This window comes from Protopterus annectens, chromosome 12.part0, assembly GCF_019279795.1.
Source record: "Protopterus annectens isolate FY-2018-M chromosome 12.part0, PAN1.0, whole genome shotgun sequence".
In the NCBI taxonomy this organism is placed as follows: Eukaryota; Metazoa; Chordata; order Ceratodontiformes; family Protopteridae; genus Protopterus; species Protopterus annectens.
The window spans coordinates 1,184,611,720-1,184,634,358 of NC_056746.1; the positions used below are offsets into that span (position 1 = coordinate 1,184,611,720).

General features: G+C 35.6%; 1 protein-coding gene across 1 annotated transcript in view; it reads left to right on the forward strand.

The window, feature by feature from the left end:
• Positions 1-2,156: 2,156 nt before the first annotated feature.
• Positions 2,157-22,639, forward strand: part of LOC122817074 (lysosomal protective protein-like) — a 337,956-nt gene continuing 317,473 nt past the window's right edge. Inside the window, exons 1-2 of the mRNA XM_044090226.1 lie at positions 2,157-2,253; positions 3,063-3,226. Coding sequence (XP_043946161.1) covers positions 3,063-3,226 — 164 coding nt within the window. The 5' untranslated portion in view covers positions 2,157-2,253. The remainder of the gene's footprint in view (positions 2,254-3,062; positions 3,227-22,639) is intronic.

Genomic DNA, 22,639 nt, shown 5'->3' on the forward strand with positions numbered 1-22,639 from the left:
TCTTCATTCTCTCCCTCTCTCTCTCTCTCTTTTTTGAGAGGTATCGCAATCCTTGGGACAGGGGACCAACAGACTATATAGTTGTTCTTGTGAGCTCACACTTGTTTTGTGCTGGTTATTGCAAGCAGTTATAAAGTGATTTTTCCCTCTTTTAGTACACTTTCCCAAATTGCCCTATTTTTTCTCAGTTTCCTCCCTCATTGTGAATTTTGAATATATACATTGAATATTGCTAGTTTATGAAGCATTGCTTCCCACTTTATTACATTTAAGCATACCTTGAACTTTAAAAAAAAATAGGGAAATAATAGTATGAAATTAATTTTGGAGGGGAACTGCACCCCCTTTGTACTCCCCTCCAATGTGTGGGATTTTGCCCCTGTACATCTCAAACCTGTATAGACTAACTTCAGATTGCACATATTTTGGAAAAGTGTATCTCTTTATTAAAACTTTTGTGCGACCCAAAGTTAGCATTTTTTGTGCTTGGAGATTAGTGAAACAGGAGTCAGCTTATTCAGAGCTATTGAAGCAATGCATACAGAGCACTAGGTAATGTCTCCTTTGCTGGATAGTCCTTCTTGGTTTTGATTTGGCAGTATTTCATTACAAACAAGTTACAGCTGTCTAAATTTGTATGAGTTAAACGTATCTGACATGCATTCCATTCAGAAGCTATAAACTTAGCCTGGTGTTTTAGAAATTATTTTCAGTATTAGCTTATGAATATATGACATAATCAGAGCCATTGGCTATGCAAATACTTTTCAGAACTTGTCTGTATGATGGGCAGCTTAGGCATGATTTTTGTTTTCTTTTCTTTTTTTAATAATTGATTTATATTTTACCTCATGATTTCTTAAGTTATCATTTATAAGAAACATCCTAGTGAAAATACAAGTCTGCAGACATAGTACCGAAAGCATTCTGATGATGAGAAATTGGGGTGGGTTTGTTATAAAGGTTAAGGTGTTCACCTCATAGACACAAGGTGCAGGGTTTTATTCTGACCACGGGTTATTGGCAGGCTTAAAATGACCTTTCAGGACAGTTAGCCTAGTATTCATCTATGTGGCATCAGTCACGTACGCTAACTAGTTTATACCAAAATATTTTCTTTTTACCATTAAAGATGGAAATACAGGGCTCCAAATGGAGTTGAAAAAAACATAGTTTTTATGTAAAATACTATCCTGTTACTTAAGGAAAGCTTATTTTTATTCCAGAAAGCCCAACTTTGGCATACTTTCCAGCCAACCGATTTTTGAAGTTACCAAGGCTTGCTTTTTAATAAGACTTTTCATTTATGCTTATTGTAATTCCTATTTTAACCTGTTTAGTGTCAGAAGCCAGACACTATCCTTGCACTTTCCAGACATATGGCAGAATCACGGTCCTTGATAAGATGTCAGTCTGTTAGAGAATATGCACAGACAATCATATCCAAATGCATACATACACACAGTGCACACACACCTATGGGGAATTTAGAGGCTTGACAAGTCACTAACCAGCATATCGTTGCATTCATAATTATAATTAAGCCTCAGCTCTTTCACTTCATCTTCATGATTTATATTCCTGTTTACGTCTTCCTCCTCTTCAGCATGCATTTTTATCTAGCTGAGTTTCTGAAACCTGCAGAAATGTGAATGCTTTATTGCCATGTAACAATTTAAGCTTCACTGGATAAACCATAGAATCTGCAATATTTGCAGCTTTTAGGGATCTCCTTTAGCTGAAACACTTTTTGGCACACATTCTGGTTGTATCAGTTACATCTGGAAACAGAGAATCCTCTTTTGGAGATGGGTACTGCTTTATAATTCTACAGTAAATAGGATTCAAGGGCTTATCAGGAATGAATTACAGTTTTTTAAGAAAGACAGTAAGGTCTTGCAGATATTGTACCATTTACAGTTGGTCACAGTTGCACATAACCTGAGTCACATCCGAGGTAAGGCAGGCAAAACCCCTTCTGATAAGAAAAGAGGAATAATGCTCACTGCTCACTGTTGATAATCCCTCGCACTAGAATGAGTAATGTATTTCATATCCTGTTAGGAGACAAGAGAAACATTTTCTAGGGGGCTATATATGGACAGCTGCTGAAAGGCACTACATCACTCTTATTGCGACACTAGACATGGCTGACAGATATAAATATGAACCCAGAATGGCTTGTCTGGGAGAAGGACATTATCCTCCATTCTTATAAGCATCTCCCAAGCACTTCTGCAGTCCTGGAGAGGGGTAATTTGACTTAATCGTTTACTTATTAGTTTTTGCACTAACTCTATCTACTGCTTGACATTTTGTGTTGGCTAACCGAGTTCTATAATGAGACTAAAATGTGTGTGTGTGTGTGTGTGTGTGTGTGTGTGTGTGTGTGTGTGTGTGTGTGTGTGTGTGTGTGTGTGTGTGTGTGTGTGTGTGTGCGCACGTGTTTAGATAGTTGGCCAGATAGACAGATAGATAGATATAGATTTAGACAGATACAGATATATTTGTAAACTGGATGTTCGATCTTTTTGTGCACTTCTCAGCCATATGACAGTCATGTATAATTATGCATGCTCCATATTGGCTGATAATTATTGCAGTCAACCTTGACTGCTTTTTTGAATGATTAATGATGGTTAGAAGTTGGAAGAAAATGGAACTAAAGACAAGAAACATATAAACAGAAACATTCTTGTATTACATAAATCAGAAGTGTGTTCCTGTGATGACTTCTTTGCATATATAGGCATTTTTATGCACTTAATCTGAAATGATCATCTTGAGATGTTTGATTAATAACTCTTGTCTAATTCTTGAGTGTGATAAATCTAGAAATATATTTTTTGTTTGTTTAGGATCCATTAGTAAGGTACAATCTCCCATGTTAATGATGTTTTAATTATACGCAAATGAACTAACTGCATTAGCTCTGCTGTTGCTGTACAAATGACAGTAATGCAAACTCTGATATTAGCTGGCAGTAATAAAAGAGGCTAATTATACTGTAGCTAACGTGTGGTCTCACCCCATTTGTCTCTTTCTTCTTCTCTGCCTGCCAGATGTCCCCATTTATAATGTTGGCTTTACTGCTTCAGTTTTCTGATGTGAGATTGGCACCAGTTGCAGATGAGATCACCTACCTTCCTGGTCTGGCAACGCAGCCCACCTTCAAGCAGTACTCTGGATACCTGCACACAGTCACTGGTAAACACCTGCATTACTGGTCAGTAAAATATCTGGTCCTCCTCTTAATGCATGGACTGTAATGTCTCAGTACTGGTCTTGTGGCTACTTACAATGAAATCACATACTGTTGTGGTGTTGTGTATATCTGGCATTTCTGTAAGACTTTTTAGGTAAGTTTTGTTTTCCTCTAGTGATAAACTAGCTCCCTTCTGTCACCAGTGACAGTCCATAAAATACTGTATATCGCTTCACTACAGAGGTAGGAGCGAACCTGACTAAAGCAGTTATCCACTAGTGGAGATATTAATCTAAAAAGATCAGAGACCCTGTTGGAAATGTTCCAAGAATGCCAATAATGTGGAGTGCAGTGTTTGCATCATAGCCTTAGTAAGGAAAGAATAAAGGATTTGAAAGGTATCATTAACTATCTTACATAAATAAATGAGGTGTGCAAAGAAAACTTTCAGTTTAAAATATTACCATTCTACATACTACTATCGTTGTACATGTTTAATAATGACATTCTTAAATATCAGTTTTGTGTTTTACTAAAATTAAATTTAGAGCTTTTTTTTCACCAGGTCTCCTCTGAAAAGGGCTGTCAGAGCTCAGTCAGGCTATGCTTGGCAACAAGTGTAAATAAGTAAATAATGCAAAACTTGAAAATAATTTTAAGACTGACATCTTAAACTGCTCATTCACAGTAAGATGGGTAATTTCTGAAATATTTTCCTATCAAAAGGATTTGTGCTTTCATTGCTGAGTATTAGGAAGACATAACACAGATACAGAATATATTTATTTACATTTATTAATTAGAAAGTCTTACTTACCATGTAGTCCCAAGGAGTTAGTCTCCTAGAAACAATGGATAAGTCACATGTATATCTATAGCTATAGCTATCAATCTATATCTATATATATCTATATATATCTATATATATATATATATATATATATATATATTTATATATATATATATATATATATATATATATATATATATATAGGTTCGGACGTTTGCTCAAATGAGCAAACAACCAAACAAATGGCGAGATACTTACAAAAGTGCTTTTCACCGAAGAAGCACTTTTGCGTAAGTATGCCTGTTGCCAAGGCTGTACTATGGTGCGGGTAAGGGAAATTTCCCTTTTCCCCACTGTAGTGCGGTCTCAAAGGGAGAATATTAAAGTAGGGGGGGCACATCCCTCCACATGGGGGTGCAGGGTGACAAAGCCCCCCTGCTAAAATGTTAATGTAGTGTTTTATTTATTTATTTTTTGTAACACGCTTTAACGAAAGGGCTTTTTCGATAAAAGTGCTTTCGTTAAAGTGTGTTCTGTTATTATGGATTCGGACGTTTGCTCGTTCAAGCAATCGTCCTAGATCCATATATATATATATATATATATATATATATATATATATATATATATATACATATATATATATGTTTTGTTGTTTTATATATATATATATATATATATATATATATATATATATATATATATATATATATATATATATATATATATACCAAAATGGTGATAGTAAGCAAACAGTGAATACAGAAGGTGTAAAGTAGTAACAGGTGCTACATTTCATCAGAGTGATGCAACTTACTTGTATGCTGTACTGATACTAACAGTCTTTAAGTAATACATGAGATAAATTTGCACGTTTTCAGTATAGTAAGTCCATATAATGAGAGATCCAAGGTTATATAGGTGTATTTTTACCAGGTAATAGTGTTAATACATGTTGTAGACAAGATGAGAACTGAGCATAATGAAATATAAAGATTAATTTGATTTGAAGTTTAGTGGTATAGACAACTGATATTGTCAGTTATTTACTACTCAATTACATAGCCAGCTTTGTCCAAAATGGTGTCTTAGCAAGTTCTTGAAGACTACTGGAGAGGATGTACATCTGAAGTTAAGTTTGTTTGCTCCAGAGAGATGCTGTAATGTTTTAAAGGTATCCATACAAGTTTAACAAGGGCATTCTGGAGTCAGATTAACATGTGTGAAGATGGAGTTGCCACTCCAGGAACTCCATGTCTGAATAGGCTCTAGGCAAGTGTTCAATTCCCCGAAGAACCAGACTGCAGCTTAAATAAAATAATTGTCTGCAAAAAATACAAAAAAATAAAAATTTCAGTTATCTAAAATCAGTCTGTAAAAGAACTGTTTAAAACTTAACTTCTTTCCGTGTGCTTCCATGTTGATGCAATGCCAATGTAGTTTCTTGTTTACTTAACCCCCCCCCCCCAATATGGCCTGCTTCCATGGCCTGGCACAATATCCACAAGAACCGAAGGTTGGCCGTGACTAGCCATACTTCTCCCTATTCTGTACCTTTGGACAACCAAATGGCTATCTACCTGTTTATGGAATAGGTTGTCATTATGTATAAGGCACTGGACTTCCCTAACAACCTTTATAACCACAATGGCTGACGGGATGGGTGATTGCAAATTTTCACCTGGGATATCTACTTAATACTCATCATATTATCACCCCATTGCTACTCACCAGCAACATTTCTTACCATGTACCTCATCCACTTACAAAATTCATCCCCCTTCAGTAAGTTAGAAACAAACAACAAAACAAAAGGAAATATAGGATGAGATTAATAAAAAAAAATCTGCTGCTACATGGACTGAAGAATAAAGGAGGCTTACTAAACTGCAAAAGGTGTTAATTTGTCCAACTATTTAGCCTATCTTTTGCTAGAAGTAAATAATGGCCTTCCTTACTCCTAACTGCTTCAGGAACTTACTGTATTTGTTCAGGGCTAAGTAAATTGTGCATATGGATGTGAGAGGATTAATGTCTGGTGACAGGAGCAGAATGCCTGTGACTCTGAATCAATCATATCAGTATATATTTATACAAAGGACAAGGTTTTACACCTCTATGAGAAAAGAGAGAGAGAGAGCATGATGTATGCCTAAAGGAGATTTATTTGCAAAAATGAAATAATCAATGAAATAGTAGCAGTAATCAAAAATCACATCTAAACATTATAAAATAACACTATTGCAGCAATCATTGTGCTAGCATTCATCTTTTTTAAATGACTTTGTTAACAGCTTTCATTAAGCCCACTGATGCAATTAGCATGCCAAAATACCAGCTCAAAAGCCTCATGAAAAACCAACTGAAAAAATGTTATGTTGACAGTCAGAATCAGATCACCAGTACTGCTAATGCATATCAGGAACCCTAAACACGCTGCTTAGTTCAGCCCAAATAGGGATGATAAGATACTTCATTCTACAATGTTGGCTTCTCATTGAGTACCAACTACATAAAGATAATTATCTGGTCAGGAAATGTTGGCATGAAGGAAACCTTTATCATCTGGTCACACCAGCACTTTGATAATGATTAATAACTTATTTGGTTTGGTATTCAGTGCAGAATATCAAGGCTATGAAGTGTTAATGAGCTGTTTCTTATAGTCCAGAATTTGATTCCCACAGCCTATATTTGCCTACTTTGTGACTGAGCAATTTTCAACCAGACTGTGCTCCAGGACTGAACCTGAGAAAATGTTTATGTCGAGCAGTGCTCTACCCCACTTAACAAAACATATAAATGACTGCAGAGGTGCTGTTTAATGAGAGATAGTAAATAAAGGATGTAGAGTTTTAACAGACTCCCTAACTGAAAACGTATTCTTGATCATAGATTATTAATATCTCAGTTGTATCAGTAAACTGTAATGGAAAACTAAATCAAGTGGGATGAGTTGCTATGTTAGTCACTGTACTAATTTTAACATTTTCATGCTAATTGCAGCAGCACATTTTAATTAAAGATTTAAAGTAAATGAATGAGACTGATGTTTTAGCCAAAAGATCACTGCACAAAACATAATGGCTGAGATTTAATGTTTAGTTTGAGATTTGAGATCTTTATCAGGATTATTTTAACATGCTTTAATGAAGACTTCATTCCAATGAAAGAGAGAGAGACAGAGAGTAAAATGTTATTAAAATGGGTTGTGTACTGGCTCTCAAAACTGTGGTTCAGTTCTAGATTTGAGACTTTTTAATAAATCTGATCGCATCTGTTTCAACACACTTTCATGACTTTCAGCAGGAACATAAGTAAAAGGTTGTTATGATGGTTAGTTCGTTTTGCTGTACAACTGTTGTCTGCGATTTAATCCTTCAGTTTTATCATAGTGATTTTATCAGCAGTGCACGTCAGTGAATGACTGTAAATGAATTAAGGAATGTGAAGTAGTGGTAGCATGATGAATGATGACTGCATTAAAGTTCAAGACTGAGGTCAGGTCTAAAGAAGACATTTTTACAATACTCATTACACCTCGACACTGTAACAAAAGCTTCAGCATGAACAGTTGAAATATTAGTTAGTGCGCTAATATGCAAAGCTCTGATGATAAACAAGATTTTAACATACTGATTTATCATTACAATGTTTGTTCATTAGTCTAATTTTTCTGGCATACTGAATGAGTACAATTTAATGAAAAACAAATTTTTAGCAAGCTGACTGCATCAGCATAATTTTATAAAAGACAAAGTTAAGGATAGATAATAAAATGAAGTGCGGTGGTGGTGCTGCATTAGCGTTGTCGCCTCACAGTAAGACGTTGTCCTGTTCGATTCTCAGCTACAGCGTCTTCTGTGTGGAGGCATGCATGAATGGGCGTACCTTCATTGAAGGTTGTGCGTCAGAGCTGGCAACTCGGCACGTAAAAATCTACTGCCAATCATTAGCGGACCGGAGTTCCGCTGTGGCGACCCCTAACCAGGAAAAGTCAAAAGACACAACAACAATAAAATGTAAATAAAACCATCAAAACCATAACTAGGCCATCTGGAGCCCAATACAGTTCTCTGAATTGCCCTCCTTCAATCAAAAAAAAAAAACTTTTCTCCACTGAAACTATGTCAAGCTGCTTGCTGCAAGCCTGAAGAGCAGCTTTCTACACTAGTTAAATCACCACACACTGAACACTTCAGTGCTTCAGCTGTATCACAAATGCAGTATCTGCATCTATTTGCAAAGCCACAATATTCTTGAGGCCTCATAAAGTAGTGCTGGTACTGCACTTTTGCACCATCTAAACCTGCTGATCATACCCACTAACATATTCTGCTTGGGGCAGCTGCCCCCCTTCTCACTGACCTAGTTATGGCTCTGAGAAGGATTAGGTTTTCATTCAGTTTTAGAGCATTGATTTTTATTATACTAATCAAATCAAGACACTTTAAATTACTGTTTCACCCAGAATCACTACATATTGAGCTTCTGTGCAGTACTAATACCCCTGAATCACTCTTAAGTGGTTAGCATTATTTTGCAGATTGTTACACCTCAGAATGGCCCACTAAAGGCTCATATACTGGCATTATTTTGTTTTATAGCCAGTCCATTTTCTTCCTGTAGTACAGACTGTATCATCATTTTTTTATTAATTTAACTGGGCAACTGCAAGCCCAATCCTCTTTTCAGGGGTGACCCAGGAGCACTATCTCAGAATCACATGGTAGATAAATGTAGACAAAAAGGATCGACCATGAAGTATAGAATGATGGCTCTTTACAGCTCATGTTCCTACTTCTGTAAACTAAACTGCCAGATGCCATATGGCACAATAAGGTCAAAACTGCCTTGTTTATCCAGAGTTTCTGCCTTTTTGAGCATTTGTGGAGGACATCAGTTTACCTTTTAATATATCTCCACTGATGTTTTGGAGCAAGGTGTGGTAGAGACTTTTTTATCTTTTAAATATTCTTCTAGCGATAGCAAATGAATGACTATTAAACCTAAATATCACCTGACCTACCAGCACTTTTTATAATCATCGATAACAAGTCACATTTAAAAATCTAGTTGCACTTTCATACATTCTTTAAGTACTGAATCTATCTCAGATCAAAAACAGTAAAATAATTAGTTTTGTTAAGGTTCTAAATGTCCAATACCACTCTCTTTTAAACCTTCGGTGCTGACTTCTCACCAGAGTGATCCTGTAAAGTAGCAGATTATGTGGCCGGTACTAGCAGAAAATAATCTGCATTCTTTCAGGTAACCAAAATGGTGTGGAGAGAAACTGCAAACTCAGGAACAGGCAGAAACACAGAGAAATGCTTGAAAACTATGGTTGTTTTACTACGGTTGTTTTAGAGTTAAACTGAATACAATCTAAAGTTATTTGTGGTCTGAGAAACTTACAATGTGTGTGTAACTGCATTTTAATGAAAAAGCTATAAAAGATAATAGAAAAAATAAAGAGTCTGCATGATACATAGTATTTTTAGTTTCACATATAAAATCTGAAGATTTTCCTTAATGGGAGGTTTATCATAATGATTCTGCTGGAACAGTCGAATGAGATACTTCAGATAAATTCAAGATTGGAAGTGTAGGTAGAATGGTGAATGTGTACGATTTCATGACTAAGATGTAGTTGTAGAATTGTGACTTTAGTCATCCGGCTGATTATATCAGACACTCTAATGAGTTATTATAAGCAGATAATTAAAAAATATATATAGAGAGAGAGATGTATGATGATGCATTGGCTTTTTAAAACTAAAGTGTGATGCTAGATTCTTGTTTTGAAAATTTTTACCTTGCTGACTGTTTCAACATACTGAATCAAAAGTCTTCAAATAACTTTGTGTTGGTAGAATGGTTAGTGTATAGGACTTGTCAAATAAGGTCTGAGTCTAGGTCAAAAATCTGATTTGTATCACTTTGATTACATCAGAATACGTCCGTGAAATCCATTAAGCAAATAAATGGAAAAAGGATGGCATACACTTACAAACTTACAAACTGCCATCACTCTAGAGAATGCAGACATGTTTGCAGTTACCAAGACTTGGTTAGCGCCACAGAAAGTATTCTGGATACAGTGCCTTCCACACATGTAGACCAACAGCAGCACAGACAGAGGCTAAAAGTGAGGATGTCTCAATCTACATTAACAACAAACACAACTCCAGGTTGTTTAACCAGGATGATTCCCTGGAGTTCATCTACATCCAAGTCTCCATAGTCAAGGTTCCTTACCCTGTCCTTGCCAGCTACAGGTCACCCCGTATGACCTACATAGCTCACAACTCTTACTTAGACCTTCTAGAGGGGCTCATCATCCAGCCAAATACCCTATTCATGGAAGACTTTAACTAACCCTCTATAGACCAGGAAACATACACTGCCTCTAACAACATTTCCTGGACTTTATCAACACAAGCATACTGGACTAGACAGTATGCATTCAAACTAGAGGATCAAACATATTGGACCTAATACTCACCATCATGAAAGAACATTGCACCTCCCTATGTCTCATCTTCATTGATGAGGTTGGATGACAAATCTGTCTCCTTTGAAATAAAAATAAACCTGGAAAGCCCAACTAAACCTGTAACAGCTAGGAATTATTCTAAAGCAAACTGCATCCTATTAAGCAACAGTTTGTCAAAATTCATGACCCGTCCAAACCCCGAGAACAGAGCTATTTATGCAAAATTATTTACTGAAACCCTGTACAAACATGTAAATGTTTGCACTGAGGCTGCTATACCTAATAGAAGTAAGCCCAGATCTAACATAAACAAATTCCAACAGGGTATATAACAAAAGAAAAAAAAAATCATGTCCAAAATCAGAGAGATATCTCTCATACAGACAATAGCTCTCTGATTCAACTAAACAAGAAAGGAAACTGTCTAATAAAGTCAAACAAGGCAAATTATGAGGTCAAGATAGCCTCACAGGCTAAGGACAATCACAAGGCCTTCTTCAGCTATGCCAGGAACCTTAAAGGTAACACTCAGTAGTATGCAGAACTGGTGGTGAATGGCACAACCTTCACTGACCAGGGTGACAGTAAATCTACTGTCTGATAAAGCTAGCTCTAATTTTAGCCCCTCACTACTTCCTGTGAAAGCCCTTCTAGCATATCCCCCAACTATCAACACTAAACAGGTCCTGGTGGAACTCACTAAGGTCAAAAACAATGCTTTAATGGGTCCCAGCAATATCCCTGGTTGCCTCCTAAATAGCCAAAAACATGACCTAACAGGATCACTTGAGGTACTCTTCAACTACAGCCTCAAAACAGGTTTTGCGCCGGGTGAATGGAGGGTCACAGTGGTCATCACTCTTAATAAGGATGAACCATCAGACAACCCCAGGAACTAATATTTAAAGCCATGGAGCGAATTATCAAGGAAATGATCAAAAAGGACACTGGCAACCTACATACACTGGACCATCCCAATTTGGCTTTTTTAAGAGAAGGTTTTGACTACTCAACCTGATATATTTCTTTGAGAGGGTCACCAAGGCTATTGATGAGGAGAGAATGGTGCATTTCCCCTACCTTGACCTGGCTAAGGCATTCAAAACATTACCCCACTCAGGTATTCTTGACAAACTTTCAGAACTAGGCATAAAGCCCTACATAACTCACTGGATTGCTGGTTGACTCACAGATAGGACCCAAGAAGTCAGGACTGGTTAGGCCACCTCCATTAGGAGACCGGTCACCAGCGAAGTACTCCAGGTCACTGTGTTGGGCCCATTCCTGTTTGGCATTGCTTCTCAAAAGTCGAGGCTAATGTCAAAGGCCTCTGGTTCACCAAGTTCACAGATGACTGTAAACTGGGAGCTATCATAGATCCCCCTATGACAACAACATCCTACAAAAAAGTCTAGTATAAACAAATGACTGGTGCCAAAGCAAAGTCATGGATTAAAATTTAATGCAAAGAAATTGTCCACCCAAACTAAATTCTCCATCAATAAAACATAATGACCAATGAAAATATAACATTAGATTCAGGTGGTCACTAGTCAAATGTTGTCAAGCAATAATATTTTATTAGACACTTTTGTCCTATTATTGGGACTTCATAAGAATAATATAATAATCTCACTCTAGCCTTTACATTTTTATATAGGACCAAATTGGCATAAACTGGGGCACAGGTGGTACTCATAGCTACTCCCTTGATTTGCTTAAAAAGCATACCCTCAAAGTATATAGCATTCTTTAGAACCAAAGATGTTATTTCTACAATAAAATTCAGTTTATTGTTAGACAAAACTTTACAAGCCCAGCAAACTGTTATGAAACATTTCTAATCCTTCATTATTTGGAATAATTGAAAATAAGTCAGTAAGATCACTTGTAAGAAATATCAAATTTTCCTTCCATAATTAATTTTTTATTCAACCTAAGTAAGAGGTTTTATTTATTATTAAGTTATGTAAGGGATTGTTCCTTCTATTTTAAAATGCAAAGCTTTATATACAATATGTTAAATGTTATGTTTTTTATATTTTTATATTTTATATATTTCATGTGTAACATAGATAGGTCTCTTTAAGTTATTTATTGGATAATTAATGAATTAAGATATGTAGGTGGGCCTTCCCTATATTGTTTCTTTATATAGAACTGTAAAGGCTAGAGTGAGATTATTATATTATTCTGATGAAGTCCTAATAATAGGATGAAAGCCCTTAATAAAATATTATTGGTGGCCTTTGATTCTAATGTTACCTTTTTGTTGGTTATTGGTCTTGTTTGGTAATGTTTTTATCACTATCTTGGGTTCATCAATAAATATCATGCAATCGAAACATGATATACCTGAGCGCCATAACATCGACACATATAAAATGAACGGTAAGAAAGCTGAAACACAGAAACAATGAAACTCATCATATTGAGTCACCATGGTTGGCCAACATGAACGCAAACAATTTGAAAATGTAATTCTGTTCGCATTGGCCAACCATAGTAAGTCGATATGATGAATTTCGACATTTAGGTGTTTAGGCTTTTCTAGCATTTGGTTTATATGTGTCAATGTTATAGCACTCGGGTATATCATGTTTTGATTGCGTGATATAGACACGATAAAACATCCCTAAGAGATGACATGATAATTAGGGTTTTGGGAACATATGTAGACAGTAATCTGGCCTTCTACCAACAAGTAGCCAAGATAATAAGAAAATCATTCTATGTCATCCAACTCATAAGCAAGGGTATGGCATCCAGGTCCAAGGCAGCTATAATATCACTCTACTTTCATCAGACCTATCATTGAGTACAATGCCCCCTGTGATATGTACCTAACCAGGCATATCCAAAAATTAGGACGTTCAAAGTGGTTTCCCACTAAAAGAGTACAGGGTGTAAGTAAAATGTCCTATGCAGACCGCCTCAAGGCCCTATCCATATATTCTGTCTTCTACAGACTTTTGAGGGGAGATCTATGTCTGACATACAGGGCATTGTCAGACCACACTCTAATGGACCTCCTACATATCCGCAAAACAAACAGCACCAGAATTACCCATTCTAAAGACTTAAACCTTACCTGTGATATAAATAGGACCTGCTGGAGAGATAGGTATGTATCCCAGAGACTACCCTGTCTATGGAACAGGCTCTCCATCCATGTAAAGCAGGGCTCCTCCCTAACCCAATTCAAGTGCAACTTGAATAACTGGATGGAAAACTGGAAATTCATCCCTGGTTTGGTACCTATGTCTCTAATGGACACTGGTAACCTGTAAATAGTTCATCTCCCAGGCTCATGCTTACACTTATCAAGGGTATCAGAACTTGTTAGAGATTTGGGATACATGGCTAGGGTTAAAAAGGCCCTTGTGGTCATTAGCCTTGTAAACACCTATGAACCTATGAATTTAATGAACCATTCCAGGTAAGCTAAATATATTATTGTCCAAATGACTCATATATGGAACTTTCACATCAATGTCTGAGGTTCAGTTCTAAATATATGATTTCATCATTCTGATTACATTTGTACACAATGACATTCTTAAAAAAATGTTTTAAGAATTTAGGAATACTGTAATGGTTAATATACTAGCCCTCATGACCAAGATGGTCGGTGCAATTAAATACTTTTGAGTTTTATGTTAACTTTATCTGTACACTTGTCGTTGGTGCAAAAGGTTGTGGGTTCTATTCCCACATCAGATAAATGGATTGCAGACACTGCAGTGCAGCATAAGGGGAATGATGAACTCCTGAGTGTGTTTTCCTTTTAATAAGATGTTAAAATAAGGCCCCATCTGCTTGAGTTGATGATAGCTCAGATGAGCATAATAAATCCCATGGCACCTATTGGAATGAGTAGAGGTCCTTTATTTATACAAAAATTATTTACAAAATATTTACATAGTGACATATTTACACTTTTAGAAATTTACACTGTGCAATTTTTCATTTCTTTCTTTTACTATTATACACTCATGCTCTGTTATATGAAGTTTTTATCTTTATTAGACCATCCCACTTCTTTTTCCATAACCACCATCTGATTTTATTCAATATTATTGCCAAAATCAATTTTCCATTAAACATAACTTCATTTATTCTTTCATTCCATATAACCTGTATAACATAACACATTTTTTATCTAATCTTTTAACATATTCTTTATTTCTATTTTTATAATACTCACATTTAATTACATCTATATTTATCTTATCTATTTCTTTTATATTGTCAAAGAAGTTTTCTTTACATTACTTTTCCCATGATTTCACTAGTCTTTTACATTTCACAAATGCATGCTCAGTAGTTTACTGTTCCCCACAATGTAAACATATTCTTTCATTTTTCTTTTTATTTGGCATGCTCCCTTTCACTGGTAATTTATCTAGTACCAGTCTCGCAAAAAATCTTCACATTTTGCTTTCTTATTACCTATTTATTTCTTATTTTTATAGTTTTAATTTTAAATTCTGCTAGATTTTTCCATGGTTTAACTTAATAATATTGTATCATTATATTATTATACCATACTTTCTCTCCTTTTTATTTTATTAGTTTTTTATCTTCCACATTAATATTTTTCTTGATAACATTTCATCTCTTCATTTATGCATTATTTTACTCGTTTTCTGCTTTTTACCATACCCCAAAATTTATCATACTTACATTTAAACATTTTTACAACTAATCTTTCATATTTGTCATTTATCCACTTTAACTCTTTATATAAATTTAGTGAAGCAGCATATACTACTGGGTTAATTAACCCTAAACCTCCTTACACTTTATTTACATACAAAACTCATATTTTTACTGGATTCAATCTAGAACCCCAAATGAAAGACAAACTTATCTGCAAGAATTATTTTTCAAATATTGTTGGCAACATAAATGCACTAGCTAAATGTGCTGTTTTTCCCATGAATACTGAAATTATCAAATAAATACTTTCCCTAAATTATAACATATATGTTTTCTAGAAAAAAATAATAATTTCTTTTAAATCTTCTATTATTTTTCCCAATGAATTCTGCTTACATTCTTATTCCTAAATTATATACCTAACACAGAGATTTAATTCACTGTAAAATGTATTTCTCCTGTCTTATGCTTTTCTCCTAATCCTTTACTTTTCTCTTTGTTTAAAGTCACCCCTATTGCTTCTAAACACTAATTTCAAGAAAATAGTATTGCTTTTACCCAAGTCTTTTTTTTTTTTTGCAATTAATGAAATGTCATCTGTATAAGTTAAGAAAAATTGGAATTCTTAACCTTTCGGGCATTATGTACTCAGCCTCCTTCATTTTACAATTTAATTTGCATACAGTCACATTCATAACTAAAGAGAAAAGGTATGCAACTCATTGGGCATCTCTGTCTTACACCCTTCCTCATATGCAACACTTTAATTAATCAACCATTTACTAAAATGTTTACTTTATTATTGCTACAGGCAGACATACACAATTTCCACTTTTTTTCACTTATATTGTATTCTTTCATTGCTGCTATAAAATGTTATGTCCTACTGTATCAAATGCTTTATTAAGATCCCATATCATAATTTTAGCTGCTTCTCTTTTATTTATATAATCCACAATCTCTCTCACCGACATTAATAATTCTTAGTATCCCTTCCCCTTTATGCTGTATATACTGTCCTTCATAACACTTTCCATCTTAGTTTCAAATCTCTTCTGTATTATTTTCATAAAAGCCTTATAGTCATTATTGTTCAGTACTATCAGTCTCCAGATTTTAATTGTATTTGTCTTCTTTCTTCCAAATAAATTTAAGTATTTCACTACACAATTCTTTATAAATTAAACCTTAATTCAGCCATCTTTGAAAAATATTCTTTTTGCAATTCCATTCATTTGTTATATATTTAATATCCTATTCCATCTGGTCCTGCAGCCAAATCTATATTCATGTATCTTAATACTGTATCAAATTCATATAAAAAAATATTTTCAAAGTCTTTATTTTCTTCCTCTGAAAACTTTTTTTTTACTTCCTATATATTATTCAATTTCTTCTTTTTTTTCTTTAAACATTTCCTGTACATACTTTACTACAACAGTCATAATTTGTCCCTTTGTTCTTTCTATTTCTCCTTTTATACTTTTCATGTCTCTCATTACACTGTCTTCTTTTACTAATCTACTTAAATATGCTTATATATATTCTCTTTTTAATTGCAAGAAATATCTTTGCTTGAATAATGACTCCTTAATTTTTTCTTGATGTCTACTACATAATTATTTTTCTTTATCAAAATACCCAGTATCAGTATCTTCTAAATCTTCCAATGCATCTTTATATACTCTCTTTTCTTTGTCTACTTTTTTCACATCATACTGCCACTGTAAGAAACTTTTTTTATATTTTATCTTAAAAATCATCCATAATTCAGACCAGTTTTTATAAAATGCTGTCATAGTAACATGATCTTTCCATAACTGCTTTATTAATTTCTTTCCTTCTTCATCCCATGTTTTCTCATTTATCCTTTCCATTCCTTTACCTTCTTCTTCTTCTTTCAGCTTTTCCCAGTTAGGGGTGCCCACAGTGGATCACCTGTCCGCTCATGATTGGCAGTGGAGTTTTACGGTGTTGAGTTGCCAGCCTGGTGCCCAACCTTCCATAGAAGGCACACACACATGCATGCACTCACGCTTAGGGCCAATTTAGAATGCCCAATCCACCTACAGCATATCTTTGGGGATGTGGGAGGAAACTGGAGCACCTGGAGGAAACCCACGCTACCACAGGGAGGACATGCAGGCTCCGCACAGTATATTTCTTGTTTTCATTTATCTCTAGCCATATTGTTAAATGGTCAGAAAAACCTTTTTCAATTATCTCGCCATCTCCTATATTTCATGCTTCTGATACTATGAAGTAGTCTATTTCAGTTCTGTAAACAGCCCTTCTGTAAGTTCACACAGGTAATGCTCCAATGCTAAGAATACAGCATCCATGGGACCAGACGACATCCCAGGCTGTGTACTACATGAACTACAAAATTAACTGGCAGCTCATCTAAGTGTCATGTTTAATCATAGCCTCACCTCAGGCTTTGTGCTCACTGAGTGGTGCACAGCTACAGTTATCCCACACCACAAGGGGGGATCCAGCTTCGATCCTGGGAACTACCGCCCCATCAGTCTGATGAGCCTGATCTGCAAGGCCATTGAACGTATTATCATGGAACTTATAAACAAAGACATTGGCAACCTTCAAACACTGGACCCCACGCAGTTTGGGTTTGTGAAGGGCCAATCTTGTCTTCTGAACCTGATTGACTTCTTTGAATCAGTCTCCAGAGCTGTGGACAAGGGTAAGGTGGTCCACACAGCCTATCTGGACCTTGACAAGGCCTTCAACACCATCCCCCACTCTGGAATCATAGATAAACTTACTAAGCTGGGCATTAATCCCTACGTCACTCCATGGATTGCCAACTGGTTTACTGACAGAACCCACACTGCAAAAGTAGCTGACTCCAAATTCAGCTCCAGACAAGTGACAAGTGGAGTACCTCAGGGTTCAGTCCTGGGACCACTCTTGTTTGGCATCTACTTCTCTGAAGTACAGACCAGCTCTAAGGGACTCTGGCTAACAAAGTTCGCAGATGACTGCAAACTGGGAGCCATTATTGAATCCCCAAATTATGTGGATATTCTACAAAAGGGCCTTACAGAAACAGATGCTTGGTGCCAGAGCCATGGGCTCAAGCTCAATGTCAAGAAATGTATAGTTATCCCCTTTGGGAAAAAACACGTACCCGTGAATTACCACATAGGTGGCAATACCCTAAACACCGAAAGTGTGATAAGAGACTTAGGGACACAGGTGGACAGTGATCTCACCTTTGATAACCACATCGCCACAACAGTCAGGAAATCCTTCTATGTGGCACATCTCATCACTAAGGACTTTTCATCAAGAAAAAAGGAGGTCATTGCCCCACTGTACTCATCCTTCATTAGACCCATTATAGAATACAATGCCCCATTTGGTATGTACCTCTCAAGACATCTGCAACAACTGGAAAGGCCACAGAAATATCTCACTAAAAGAATCACAGGCCTAAAGCAGATGACCTATGCTGACCATCTAAAAACACTCCACCTATACTCTGTCACATATCGTCTACTCAGAGGCGATCTCTGCTTAACATACAAGGCCATATCAACCCCTTATCATCACAATGAACAAAACATGCTGGAGGGATAGGTTCCTGACCCAGAGATTCCCCAGACTCTGGAATAGACTGCCCATACATGTCAAGAAGAGTACCTCTTTGGCCCTCTTCAAAAGGAACCTTGATGACTGGATGGGAGATAGGAAATTCACCCCAGGGATCACGTCAGTCACCCTGCTAGACATGGGTCCAGGGAAGTAAATACTGTGGGAAGAAATAGCCAGGGAATTGTTAGGGCTAGGCTTGTATAGGCCCTAGGGCTGATAGCCTAGTACCAACCTATGAACCTATGAATTTTTATCCCAAAGTATTAATTTGCAACAGCTCATAACTTCTAACATTTTTCTTACATCTTTTCCTTTCTTTTTGATACTTGTCTCTTAAATCACAAATGAAATCTCCTGTCACTATAATATTCGTTTTTATCACCACATAATATAGAATCTGGTGAAATAAACTTTCCCTTTTCTCCACAAGTAGCATAAGTATATAATGCTGTAATTCTATATGCTTGATTTTCCAAATTCCATTTTAAATCAACAGATGTCAATCGTTCTAGTCTCACTAAAGTTATAGACAATATTTTCACTGCATTTTTGCAAAATCCACCTCTTCCAAAACACCAGTCATTACTCAAATTCCAAATTATCCCCCCATAATTTTTCTATTTGTAATCTTGCTTCACTTGTTAAGAATATTGTATCTTCCAGTGCAATTACATCTACATCGCATTTATTGCGCCATTCCAAATCCTCTGCCTTCTTACTATATTCTTAATACTATTTACATTTAAATCAGAAGCAAAACTCAACAGTCCATGAAAAGGTAAACCCAGAAGAAAAAAATGAATATCCCAAGGCAAATCAACAGGACACACTTTAATCTTAGCACTTTCATAAAAAAAAATGATACATGAACCTCATCAGATAACTCCTTCCTGCTTCTAAAACCTTAAATACTTGTAGCAATACTGCCATCAAGTGGCCAAGGATAGAAAACACATTTAAATAATAAATCTACAAATCATTCAGTGAAAAAAAAACACCATTATACATTTAAAAAACATCAAAAACACACAGACATTAGCACTTTGGTACCTTTCCATTACAACTTGCCATTTTTCAGCATAATCAAACTAAAAATTGATATCACCTCTCTTTTACTGAATGATTTGTAGATTTATTATTTAATAGTGTTTTCTATTTTTGGTCTCTTGATGGCAGTGTTGCTATAATTATCTAAGATTTTAGAAGCAGGAAATGGTTGTCTGATGAAGTTCATGCATCATTTTTCAGTGAAATCGTGCCAACATTAAATTGTCCTGTTGACTTGCCTTGGCAGCTTCATTTTTTCTTCACTATTTACATTTACAGAAAGCACTCAAAAATTACTTTCCTTTTTTCTTAAGTCTCTAGAAATTATCATTTTATTTTGTTTTACAACCATTTCCTTTCTTTTTTTCTTTTATACTCATCCCTTTAAATTTTCTTTTCCTGTCTTTTACCCTTTTATCAGTGGTATTCTTTTTTTCCATTTTACTACTTCCTATTTTATATCTTCTTCATCACTTATTTCACAATCTTCATCTATTTCCTTTTTTCTTTCTTTCTTTGTCTTCTTTATCTACTTAATCTTGTATTTCCACCACTTCTGATGTTTGTTCTTTTTCTTCTCTTTTTTCTTCACTTTTCTTATGATTAGTTTCAGTTTTAAAATCCATCCGTAAATGTCCAGTTGTATTACATTGATAACATTTCAGTTCACATTTTCTTGTATCATAACACAGTTCACCCCAACTACAACACTTAATTTTACCAGAGTTATTTATCAGATGTCCTTTTCCACAAAATAAAGAAATGTTTTGGGTTGTCTCAAGTGTTTTACCACACCTTTATTTCCTTCAACATTTATCATACTTGGAATATGTACAGTTTTGTCCTTTTCTACCTTTCACATGATATTGCAGTCTCATCCACCAGTCCATAAACTCCATTTATCATAAACCTTGGAAATGTCCAGCACTTGTTTATATAAACATTTCAAATGTCCTTTCAAAGTCTCTCTTTCTACTTTTGTTTGAAATTGTACAGGTCTCCTTTTTGTTTCAGTGTTTTATGCTTTTATTACATATAATTTCCAAGGATACAGTTTTTATTTTCATATTCTGCAAGAAAATTGTCCATTGCATGAACAGTGTCAAATATAATGTCACAAAATGTCTCTTTGTTTATAAGAATATATGCTGTTACCTCTTGGACTTTTACATCCAAAGGAACCATTAAATTGTCCCAGCCTATACATGTTTTTCGTCTTTATTTTGAATCCTCACCACATACTTCCTGTTTGCATTGTTTTGTGCCTTTTTCTTACTCCCGTTGCACCTTTTTTCACTTTTTCTGCATCGGATTTCCTTTCCATCTCACCATCGTCCTTCAGGATGGCCTGTACTTCTTGTTTCTGTACAGTATCCATATTGACTCCCCAGGAAGCATCTCTTTCATTTTCTAGCTCGCTCTGCATCACCACCTCCTTCAGGAAATCATCCTCTTACCATCCCAATTGGAGGATTTTAATTACAGAGGTTTCACTTGTTGATTCTTCTTTATCATCTTTAGCAAATAAATTTTGCTGAAAAAATGATTTATACGTATACAAGCTCATTACTTCTCTCAACACTGGCTTTTGCTTCCATGCCTTTCACCATCTTTTCATCATCACAAATTGTCCTTGTAGCCGCACGGCACTACAAACAGGATGCACAAGCTCACTCGGTAGCACCAAAGCTGTAAGAATGGGAAGTTCCTGGTCAAAGTTTCCTTAGTAGCAGCCCGCGGTAGTGGTGCTGCGGTAGCGTTGTCGCCTCACAGCAAGACGACGTCCCGTTCTATTCTCAGCTAGAGCGTCTTCTGTGTGGAGGCATACATGAATGGGCGTGCCTTCGTTGAAGGTTGTGCATCAGGGCTGGTAACTCGGCATGTAAAAATCCATTACCAAGCATTAGCAGACCGGAGTTCCACTGTGGCGACCCCTTACCGGGATAAACCGAAAGACACACACAGCATAAATCTCTGAATAGATGCTACTGGCCTAGCAGGATTTATCTGATCAACAAAGGATAAATAAATAAATACATTTTTTATCATTCTGATTACATCAGCGTATTTTAATGGATAACTTAAACCAGTGCAAATATGTTTTGCATCACTATAAGTTATTAATATTATCTTAAAGTACTTTATACCCCCAAATGGCCTTTCTGGGGCTCCCATACCAGTGAGTTTCTTTTGCAGCCATACCATTATCTTTCTACAGTTCTGTTTATGTTGCGTTATCTCTCCATTGACTTTCAACAGCAATATTTTATTTTTATTTTTTTGCATTATCTAACAATGTGTACAGAATGTCAGTATGTCTTTGGGCATAACTTTCACTGAATTTCTTTACTAGCAAATTACTAAGCATACTTTTCTTCTAAAGTGTTCTGCTAGAAAGCATTTCTAAATTACTTGCTTTTTGTTAAACTTCTGTTTTAATGAGAGATTCCAACTGACCCATCTTTCAATGCTTTTTACCATAATTTGGAAGAGCCTGATCAAACCTAAAGGCTTTGCAGTGTTCGGGGAAGACGTTCATGGTGCTTCATGAGGAAATGCATATTTCCAAATACCTCACTTTTAGTATTAATAAATTCATGGTTAAAGTATTTTACTTTATTTCAAAATATAATTAAGTTATAGCTAAAGTGAATTTAGCTGATATAGTTGGATAAAATGAAGTCATTGCTAATTGTTGTGAATATTTAAGTTTAATCATTTCCTATTCACCCACATGATAGCTCCGAGTTGGACTTGCTAAAACGTCATTTGTAGCAGTGAGAGGGGTGTTGATGGAGACCATGTTTGCTGAATTGTGAAA